Source organism: Vanellus vanellus (assembly GCF_965231255.1).
Source record: "Vanellus vanellus genome assembly, contig: HAP1_SCAFFOLD_1317, whole genome shotgun sequence".
Taxonomy (NCBI): domain Eukaryota; kingdom Metazoa; phylum Chordata; class Aves; order Charadriiformes; family Charadriidae; genus Vanellus; species Vanellus vanellus.
The window spans coordinates 31,664-42,853 of NW_028127439.1; the positions used below are offsets into that span (position 1 = coordinate 31,664).

General features: G+C 60.5%; 1 protein-coding gene across 1 annotated transcript; it reads left to right on the forward strand.

Moving 5' to 3' along the window:
* Positions 1–7,496: 7,496 nt before the first annotated feature.
* On the forward strand, positions 7,497–10,849 carry OTUB1 (OTU deubiquitinase, ubiquitin aldehyde binding 1). Its single transcript, XM_082501064.1, has 7 exons — positions 7,497–7,592; positions 8,523–8,584; positions 8,677–8,775; positions 8,877–8,995; positions 9,369–9,453; positions 9,714–9,908; positions 10,448–10,849. The coding sequence occupies exons 1-7, from the start codon at positions 7,535–7,537 to the stop codon at positions 10,643–10,645; spliced, it is 816 nt and encodes a 271-aa protein (XP_082357190.1). The 5' UTR covers positions 7,497–7,534; the 3' UTR covers positions 10,646–10,849.
* The last annotated feature ends 341 nt before the right edge of the window (positions 10,850–11,190 follow it).

Here is an 11,190-nt window from a genome sequence, read left to right on the forward strand (position 1 = left end):
CCAATTTCCGGAGGACTGACGGGAACTTCCGGTGTGCTGGAGGACCGCGGGACCATAGAGACAAACTTCCGGAGGACTGACGGGCACTTCCGGTGTCCTGGAGGACCGCGGGACCAGAGAGACCAATTTCCGGAGGACTGACGGGCACTTCCGGTGTCCTGGAGGACCGCGGGCCCATAGAGATCAATTTCCGGAGGACTGACGGGCACTTCCGGTGTCCTGGAGGACCGCGGGACCAGAGAGACCAATTTCCGGAGGACTGACGGGCACTTCCGGTGTCCTGGAGGACCGCGGGCCCATAGAGATCAATTTCCGGAGGACTGACGGGCACTTCCGGTGTGCTGGAGGACCGCGGGACCACAGAGACCAATTTCCGGAGGACTGACGGGCACTTCCGGTGTGCTGGAGGACCGCGGGACAATAGAGATCAATTTCCGGAGGACTGACGGGCACTTCCGGTGTGCTGGAGGACCGCGGGCCCATAGAGATCAATTTCCGGAGGACTGACGGGCATTTCCGCACGGCTCCGGAGCGTGGGTACAGGCGGTACCGGAGCGCTGCTGGCCGCCCTCGGGGCCGGGCGAGACGGCCGTCGCTGCGGAAGGGTGGCGCAGAGGCCGCTCCAGGTGGCGAGGAGACCGCGGGAGCCCCGCCGCTGCCGCTTCGCCCTCGGTCGCCGATCGCTCGGTGCCGGTCCGGCCTCTGGGAGGCCGCGCATGCGCCCGAGCTGCACAGCCGACTCTCGGTGGCCGGGCGGCAGCGCCGAGCGCGCCACTGCGCATGCGCGGCTCCCAGGCGCGCGGCAGCGCCCCATTCATTCTCTGGTTCGGAGCGCTCATCAGGGTGACGAGCACTGACCGGTCTCAGCCCGGTTTGTTCCACGCAGACCCAGAATCGGGGGGGTGGTGGCATATTTTTGGGCGGTGGCAGGGGCTCCCGCTCTGTGTGCATGGCCCCTTCAACAGAGACCAGAGGGAGGGCAAAACTTTAAATCCTTTCTACAAAGAGGCATTCTTTGCATTTTAAAAACATTATATAGTGTAGGCATTTACAATTATGTATCCATTTACACGTATATATTTAGGGAATATATATTATCTGTTTCCTCTTATATAGAACACCTATTTAGAGATATCTATTCCAAATGATATATTAACACTTATTATATAGAACATCTAATTAACTACCTGTTTAAACATATTTTGACACTTTAATATCTTTTTATAAATAACTTTACAAAATCTTTTTATATTCTAAAATCCTTTATGTAAGACAGAATCACAGAATGGTTAGAGATACAGGTTTTTGTTTTTATTTTTAACTCCTTTAATATACATAAATATTATTTATCAATATATATAAAAATTAGAGATTTTTCTCTATTTCAATGCCTCATGCATATAGTTACAGGGTTTCATGTTTTTTAATCCCCAAATGAATTGTCAGACATTTTGGGGCTATGACCCACCTCTTTTGGGGCAACGCCCACATGACACACACCCCCCTCCATCCCCCACTCACCTGCTCGTCCACCGCATAATTGTCACCCTGGGCTGCCCCAAATGACATCATCACCAACACAGACTCACACACACACACACACACACAAAAGGCACAAAGCCACCAGACCCAGGGCTGGCCCCATCCCCTCGGGGCGCTCAACCACCCGCAGGCAAACCTGGGCAGGGGGGATGTCTGTTGAGCGTCACCAGACCCATACGGTGACACACCTGAAAAACAAAAAGCCCCAATTGTATTTCAGCAGATGATTAACAAAGAGCACATATGAAATCAGAGGAATTCCCTCAGACCAAGGGATGGGACAGCAGCTGAGCGAGAGGACTTCACAGAAACAGCTCAGCAGCAAATACAGCGCAGCCTTTCAAAGCCAGAGTGACGGGAACTCTTCCAGTCAGTATTAAGACTAATCGGTGCCACTCTGAACACCTTCCGAGCACGGCAGTAAACCCTCGGGCTGGCTCTGGGAAACGCCTCCCCCCTTCCTCATGGTGCTGCCGCGGGGACCTCCCCCTGCCAGGCTGCCGCACGGGGCTGGGCCGTGACCAGAGTCCATGCGACGGACCCCCTCAAACAGCTACAGCCCTCGCACCACTGCTGCTGCTGCACACCTTGCTGGGATGATAGATCCGAAAGGGCAGGGTAAAACTTTGAAGAGAGCAATGAACAAGAAAGAACAAAGCTCCGTCATTCGCTTTATGCTGAAAAGGTGCACATACGCTTATAGATAGATATATCTATCTCTAATAAAAACACCCACACTGTGAAGGTATTTGACTTGCCTTTGGCACTAATTGAACTTGCCCGGCTGCCAACTGATACCATTAAACTGTCCATCTCCAAAATACACAGCTATAATTTGACTCGGGGGCTTTTGGGTGCTGCACAGTTCAGAGGGACATCTGGCCGGCTGCCCTGTCCAGGAGAGATGCTACTGAACTGCCGGGGAAACGTGCTGCTGACAGCCAGACAGAAATCAAGACCTTCAGAGCACTCCATCTAATTATTGGCAATAAAACCCCGCTAACATTCGGTTGCCTCTTTTTAAATGTTTTCTTTTTTTTACATTTTTTTTAAATCCCTATTTTTAAAGCTTTAGAACAAATACCTAACTGCCTAAGTACAGCTAATACATTGTATGCTACAGCCATTTGGCAGCTGCAGTTAAAGCAATGCAAATCAGTTTTTGTAAATTATACAATTTTAACCTTTTTTAAACTTCAGTTAAGGATAGAAAAATCAGCAAGATAAAAAAATCCCCCACGTGGTTTTACTGGGGAGGGAGGAGGGGGGATCAAATCCTCGGTCCTGCAATCCATAAGGCTACCAAAAAGGACCAGCAGATGGGCTGATGCTTTTGGCTGTGCTGAACATTCAGAGGAACATGTTGTTATGACAACTCACCTGTTACAACTGAGAACCCAAAAGACCTGTGATGCCATCAAATTCGGAAGATAGGTTGTGCTTGGGCCTTGGGAAGGAAATGGACTTTTTCCTGATTTTTTTTTTTTGTTTGGTTTGGTTTTTGTTTTGTTTTTGTTTTTTCAAAAGAGAGTGCAAAATCTTGTTGCCAAACAAGGACGTTACAGAAGCAATAACTCATCAAAACCACATCGGGACTCGCTGTCACCAGTTACAAGGCTGTAATGCTTCCTGGAAAAACCCAGAAAACACACAGAGGCCACGCCGATTTGTCCCGCTTTGTCCATGTCTCTTCCCTGACTTTGACTGCTTTTTGTACACAGGCTAGTATCTCCGTATAGTTTTCCAATACCACTGGAAGATATTTTAAAAACTTGTTGACCAAAAAAGCATAAAGCTTTTATCATGAAAACAAATCTGTTTCTTCAGAACACCTGAACCCTTACGAACACTTTCTTCCCTCTTTTAGTACAACATTATTTTCACAGTGCCAGTTAACAGTAAGCACACAGAAAGAGAAGATTACGCTTTCGGGAAGAGAAAATAAGTGGAGGGAAGCAAGCTTTGCATGGGCACAGCATGCTCCAGAACACACCTTGGGTTTAGTATTTGTGTTCAAATATTTCATCGAAAAACTACAGGAGGAGAGTCGGCACATCCTTCATGTTAACTTCAGAGTCCACGCAACAAGGACCTTAGGGAAAAACGCAGCCATGCATCGGAGACGTACCTGGTCCTGGCAGAGCACTCTGGATCCTTTCCGTCTGTCCCGTACCATCACGGCAGAAGAAAGGGTGACCGCGGAGAAAGGCTGGCCGTTGACAACCTGCCGAGAGAGGAAAAAAACCTGTGAATGCAAAGCCGGGTAGGAATCTCAAGCTGCCTTCTTCCCTGAAGGTTTGCCCAGACGACAGCTGAGCGGAGGAAAAAGTACTTGGCATCACCTTTGGGACGCTTCTTGGGGCAGGCCACGAGAGCTCTTGCATTTTTCAGACCACCCTGCCTTTCGTTGACTCACCGGCAGCTTCAGTTGCACTAGAGCCACCTTCCCGGCTGCACGCAGGTGACAGACACAGACAGGCGCGTTTCCTCAAGCCTACATACAGCCAAGGTTTCCTCACCCTAGACGGCCCAAGGTGAACATTTTTGTTAAAGGGTACAGCAACCCACCGGCCCTCCGAACCGCCTCCTGCCAAAAAGGCAATGATTTTTTCCAGGCTCTTTCTCCAGACGGTCACAAGCTTTTAAAACTGCCATTGCGCCACCAAACCCGCTCAGGGTCCCTGCCAGCTTTTGACTGCCCTCCGCCTTACCGGGCACACGCTCTCTGCTACCTCCCAAAAGCAGGGGTACGGCACGCGCCCAGACCCCAGCGCGACCCTGCCGGTGCCCACGGGCACCTGGCTCTTCACATGAGGAGCCTCCCGAGCATCCCTGCGAGCACAGCCACACGCGCAGGATCAGCTTCACCTACGCTGGTTTCAGGGGATGCCATTGCTGAAGCTTTGAACTGAAAGCCACCTCTTGACACTCAGCCACAGCAGAAGTCATCCACAACGACAACTCCACAAAAAAGTAGTAACGCAAATTGCAAACCTGCAGCAGCAGCGGCGGCTTCAGAGATACTCAGACCAGGAACAAGGGAGAAAAATAAAACAGCCTCATCTCGCGTGCACGAAAGCGGCAGACAGAGAAAAGGGTCAGCCTTCGCAGCCCTTACAGAAAACAGGCATTCTCCTTCCCTTCCAAAACCTGTCTCTTAGGTTCCCCCAGACCCCCTCAGGCCCCCGCTCGCCTTGACGCGCTCCAGCTGCCTTACGACGTGCTCGCGGCAGCACCATAGGCTAGGCCGGTCCAGGACCCGCCCGCCAGACTCCTCTTTCTCCCCGGGCCGCGCCGCTGCGACTTCGAAATGGGCGCCATTTTACCCCCGCCCCCTCCGCTTCCGGAACGCCCACGACGGACCGCCCATGCCGCGCGCCCATTGGTCGTCGCCCGTAAACCCTCCTTAGAGTCCCGCTCCATTGGTCTCATGTTGCGTCAATCTTTACCGCGCCCCACCCCGACGAGGTGACCCGACCAATCAAAGCGCGGCGCCCGCGCTGTGATTGGCCCACCCTCCCGCCCATCCGTGCGCGAGCGGTTGCCATGGGGAAGAGGCGCCTGCGGCGGCGCGGGGCTGTTGCCGAGGCGACGGGGAGGCGCGGCCGGGCCTGACGAAGAGGGGGGAATTCACCAAAACCCGGCTTTTGCTTATTAAAAACTTTACAGATTTGTGTGCTACAGGAATCAATAAACCGGTTGCGCAGCCCGGACCCCCGGCAGCGCTCCCTGGGGACAGGCACTTCGAGTGGGGACGGGGCTCCCGCAGCTCGGGGGACACCGGCCGCTTCACCGGCGCAAGGGCCAGCACTGCGGGGGGGGAAAGGCGATGGGGGATACGGGGGAGACTCCGGGGGAAACTCTGGGGGAGCTCTGGCGAACTGGGGAGGCGCCCGGCGTCTGCGCCCGGCGGGAGTAGCCGCCTGTTTCCCCTCTCGCCTTCCGTCAGCACTCGGGTAACTCACCGGGGCTGCCCGGGGACAGCTCTCCTCCAGCGGACCGGCAGGCTGCCGCAGCGCGCAGTTTGTAGCTTGCTGACCTGCCAACCCCGGGCTGCCAGCGGGCGGGAGACACCTCCGCCTCCGCCGGAGGGGCTCGCTTGCCTCCCCAGTGCTCCTGGTCCCCCGCCGCCGCCGGGGATGGCGCCCGGTAACCGCCCGTGAGGGGGCGGCGCTGCAGTACCGCGCTTCGGCCACGCGAGAGCAGCAGCGAGAACGAGGCGAGGGGGGGAGGCAGGGCCTAGGGGGGGCGGGAGGCGGGGCAGAGGTGGGCGGGAGGCGGAGCCGAAGCCGGCGGGAGGCGGGGCTGGGGCGAACTAGGAGGCGGGGACGACGAGGGCGGGAGGCGGGGCAGAGGTTGGTGCGGCAGGCGGGGCCTCGGTGGGCGGGGAGGCGGGGCCGAAGCGAGGCGGGAGGCGGAGCTGGGGCAGACAAGGAGGCGGGGCCGAGGGTGGTGCGGCAGGCGGGGCCTCGGTGGGCGGGGAGGCGGGGCCGAAGCGAGGCGGGAGGCGGAGCTGGGGCAGACAAGGAGGCGGGGCCGAGGGTGGTGCGGCAGGCGGGGCCTCGGTGGGCGGGGAGGCGGGGCCGAAGCGAGGCGGGAGGCGGAGCTGGGGCAGACAAGGAGGCGGGGCCGAGGGTGGTGCGGCAGGCGGGGCCTCGGTGGGCGGGGAGGCGGGGCCGAAGCGAGGCGGGAGGCGGAGCTGGGGCAGACAAGGAGGCGGGGCCGAGGGTGGTGCGGCAGGCGGGGCCTCGGTGGGCGGGGAGGCGGGGCCGAAGCGAGGCGGGAGGCGGAGCCGGGGCAGACAAGGAGGCGGGGCCGAGGGTGGTGCGGCAGGCGGGGCCTCGGTGGGCGGGGAGGCGGGGCCGAAGCGAGGCGGGAGGCGGAGCCGGGGCAGACAAGGAGGCGGGGCCGAGGGTGGTGCGGCAGGCGGGGCCTCGGTGGGCGGGGAGGCGGGGCCGAAGCGAGGCGGGAGGCGGAGCTGGGGCAGACAAGGAGGCGGGGCCGAGGGTGGTGCGGCATGCGGGCGGGGAGCGCCACTGCGCATGTGTCCCCTCGTGTGCAGTACCGTCTGTGGCCGCAGGGAGGCAGCATCGCCTCAGTTATGCCGCCCCGCCACCATTGCGATAAGCATGAGCGGTCTCAGCCCGGTTCCTTCCACACGGGGATCGTTAGCACTTACCGGGGCGCGGGGCTGAAACCTCTCTGCCCTCTCCGCACTCGCAGCCCGGGGACAGGGAACTAGGAAGGGAAACGGGGCCAAAGCGGCTTACCTGCAACATCACAAATGGTGATTTTTTTTTGCTTGATGATATAATGGGGGCGGGTTTACCTTCCCAGCTGCACAAATCCAGGTGGATTTGGCTTTCCCGGGAGCCTCAGACTGAGTATTTTCGGGCTGTGGCAGTGGCTCCCGCTCTTTATGTGCAGCCCCGCAGGGGAACGGCCCCGTTTAGGTGTAATTGGCCCCAAATCGGAGGGGGGGGGGGGGGAAGGAGAAGGGGGAAGGAACGAGTCCTGAAAGCCCTTTTACATCTTTAACAGAGGGTAGAGGTGGGGCGAGAATTCAAATCCTCTCTGTAAATAGGCTTTATTGGTGTTTTAAAAACTTCATACAGCATAAACATTTACACTCACGTACCTATTTACAGTAATACAACCTGACCCTGACGCAGCTGGGAGGGGAGCTCGTGCGCAGGGGCGTGGCCTGCCGCTACGGGCGGGGCTGTTCTGCCTTGGGTGGTTGCTATGGGCGGGGCCTGTCGCTAGGGGCGGGGCTGTTTTACGCTGGGTGGTTGCTATGGGCGGGGCTTGTCGCCCGAGGCGGGGCCTCTCGCACAGCCGGACGGTTGCTAGGGGCGGGCCAGACCCCGGGGGAGGGAGGAGCCGGTTGCTAAGCGCCCGGCGCGCTTCCGGCGGGGCGGTGGTTGACCCGGAAGCGTTGCTGTCGCTCACCGGTGACCCGGAAGCGCTGCGCGGGGCGGGGCTGCGGCGGATGATGGCGGCGGAGGAGCCTCAGCAGAAGCCGGAGCCGCTCGGCGGCGACGCGGACGGTACCGACGGGCCCCGGCCGAGGCCGCCCCCCTCAGGCCTCCCCCTGCGTCCCCGGGGACCCTCTGGGGACCCCGGCCCGAGACCCCCCAGCGCCCTACGGGGAACTCGGCGCTGGGGCCCGGTTCCCCCCATAGTGTCCCCGGTGTCCCTATAGCCCTCCACCGGCACCCCCGTGGTTCCCTGGTGTCCCTATAGCCCCCCTGAGGCCCTTAGAGTAGTCCCTCGCCACCCCACCCCCCGGCACCCCCGCACCCCGGCAGGGCTCTCCACAGTACCCCTATAGGGTCTGCCTGCACCTCAGGAGCCCCTATGCCCCCCCGCAGCACCCCAATACACCCCACAGCCCCCCGTAGTACCCCAATTCCCCTGTATGGGTCACCTATAGCACCCTAATACCACCATAGATTCCCCTCCAGTTTGCCCATAGCATCCTTATAGCGCCCTGATAACCCCATAGTCCCCCCCCCCAGCACCCTAATACTCCTATAGGCCTCCGCCATAGCATCCCAGTCTCCCCCTGGCCTCCTGGTACCCCCCATAAGCTCCCTATAGCGCCCTGTTACTCCTATAGGTCCCTCCAATAGCATACCAATACTTCCCTGTGGCACCCTAATACTGCTGCAGACCTGTCCCAATATGCCAATACTGCCTATTGAGTCCCTGTAGCACCCCAATACCCCCCATAGCACCCCAACACCACCCCAATAGCCCCCTGCCCAACATCCCATACCTCCATACCCCCCCCAGCACCCCAATACGCCCTAAAGAGGCATCTTTCCTGCGCCCTGCCCCCTGGCACTCCAGGAGACATTTTAGGCATGCCCACCCCACTCCCCTGGGGGGGGGCTCTTTGCAATGTGGGTTCCCCCAAACCCTGATATCCCCCCCCGAACCCTGATAGTCCCCCCTGAACCCTGATATCCCCCCAGGCGTGAACTGCCTGGCCTATGATGAGGCCATCATGGCACAGCAGGACCGGATCCAGCAAGAGGTGAGACACCCCCCGTGCCCCCCCAGGGGGGGCCCAAATCACTCCCCTCTCCCCGGGGGTCCCCCTAGTCCTGACACACACCCCCGGTGCAGATTGCAGTGCAGAACCCACTGGTGTCAGAGCGGCTGGAGCTGGCAGTGCTGTACAAGGAGTACGCCGAGGACGACCACATCTACCAGCAGAAGATCAAGGTGGGCACCAGTGCGGAACCGGGAGCAGCTGTGGGGCATCAGTATGGGACTGGGAGCCTTAAAGGGCGCCGTCTCCCCCCGGGGTGTCCTTCCCTCCCCAGGACCTGCTCCAGAAGTATTCCTACATCCGGAAGACGCGGCCAGACGGGAACTGCTTCTACCGCGCCTTTGGCTTCGCCCACCTGGAGGCTCTGCTGGAGGATGGGCAGGAGCTGCAGCGGTGCGCATGCCCGAGTGTCCCCCCCAGACACCTGGGTGTCCCCGTCCCCCCCCAACTCCTCTGGGTCCCTCGTGGACCCCCCCAGGTTCCTCACCCAGCCACCCATGTCCCCCCCGGGTGACTCCCCCCAAGCCCTGTGGTCCCCCTTGCCCCCTGACCCCCCCCGGGATGCTTGGGTCCCCCCTGGACACCAGGGTGTCCCCCCCCAAGTCCTCTGGATCCCTCTTGCCACCCCCAGGCCCCCCTGGAAGCTTGAGTCCCCCCCAGACACGTGAGTGTCCCCCCCAAGGCCCCTGCATCCCCCACTTGCCCTCTCCCCTCCCTGATGCGATGCCTGGGTCCCCCCCCAGACACGTGGGTGTCACCCCCCCAGGTTCAAGGAGGTGTCTGCCCGCAGCAAGGAGGAGCTGGTGGCACAGGGGTTCACCGAGTTCACCATTGAGGACTTCCACAACACGGTGGGGACATGGGGGGACGCGGAGGGAGGGCGGGTCATGGTGCCTGTGACCCCACGTGCGATGCGGTGTGTGACCCTGTGACGGCACGTGTGCCCCAGTGATGTGGCATGTCACCCCGTCTGTGCCCCCTGACGTGTGTGTGCCCCTGTGACAGCGTCTGTCACCCCATAATGGCACGTGTGCCCCTGTGACAGTCCCTGTTGCCCTGCGTGTGCCCTCCTGACGCGCATGTGACCCCCTGACACACATGTTCCCGGCAGTTCATGGAGCTGATCGAGCGGGTGGAGCGCCGCGTGCCGCTGCCAGAGCTGCTGGCGGCCTTCAACGAGCCGAGCACCTCCGACTACCTGGTGGTCTACCTGCGCCTGCTCACCTCAGGCTGCCTCCAGCGCCACCGCCGCTTCTTCGAGCAGTTCCTGGAGGGCGGCCGCAGCATCAAGGAGTTCTGCCAACAGGTCAGGGCCTTGCCAGGGCCACGCGCTGCCTCTGGCACGCTCACGCACCTTCGCTTGGGCCTCACACGGCCTCCAATGGCCCAGGCATGGTTTTGCACAGCCTCACGCTGCGCTTCCACGGCCTCACGTTGCCTTGCAGCACCTTCATGTGGTCCTTGCATGGTCTCGTGTGGCATCGTGGAGCCTCCAATGGCCCTTGTGTGGTCTTGCACAACCTCACACTACCCTTGCACGGCTTCCTGTGGCCCTCGTGTGGCTTCACGCAACCTCTGATGGCCCTTGCACAGCCCTCACGTGTGGTTGCACGGCCTTGCGCAGCCCTTTTGCAGCCCCCAATCACCCTGGCACGACCCCCACCCAGCTTTGCACAGCCTCGCACGAACCTTGCACAGCTTCACACGGCCTTGTCATCCGTGCACGGCCCTCGCACAGCTTTGCACGGCTTTGCATGCCCTTGCACGGTCCCCAAGTGCCCTTGCACGCCCCCGAAGCCCCCTCGTGCCCCTTGCAGGGGCCCCTGACCCCTTTTCCCCTCACAGGAGGTGGAACCCATGTGCAAGGAGAGTGACCACATCCACATCATCGCCCTGGCACGAGCCTTGCACGTCTCCATCCTGGTGGAATACATGGACCGGGGGGAGGGGGGCGCCACCAACCCCCATGTCTTCCCCGAGGGCTCCCAGCCCCGCGTCTGCCTCCTCTACCGCCCCGGCCACTACGACATCCTCTACAAGTGAGCTCCCGCCTCACACGAGGCCTCGCACGGGCCTGGAGCAGCTTCCGCCGGGTCGCGCCGGGGCTTCCTTGCACGGGGCCTGCGGGGGCCTCCTGCAACCCCCCCATGGACCCTCTGGGCCCTCGTGCAACCCTTGCACGAGCCCTTGTGCGGCCTGGCACGTGCTCATCTCCCCCCTCTGCCACCCCTCCCCAATAAAGACGTGGCCCCACTCGCTGTGAGCGTTTATTTGGGGGGGGGGGGGGGTGTTGTGCGGAGGGGACTCAGGGGCAGGGTAGGGGGGAATGGGGCTAGGGGGGCACTTGGGACCACCCCCTAGGGGCAGTTGGGTGCCTTGGGGGTAGTTGGAGGGTGGGGGGAGGAAGTTGGGGGCACGAGACCCCTTTGGGTGGTTGGGGAGGGCACTTGGGACCCCCTTGGGGGCAGCTGGAGGGAAAATGGGGGGGCGGGGGGGGAAGTGGGGGTGACTTCCCCCTCCAAGGGGCAGTTTTGGGGGGGAGGGGGGCAGTAGCCCACAGCCCAGGACCTCATCCTGCCCCAGAGCAT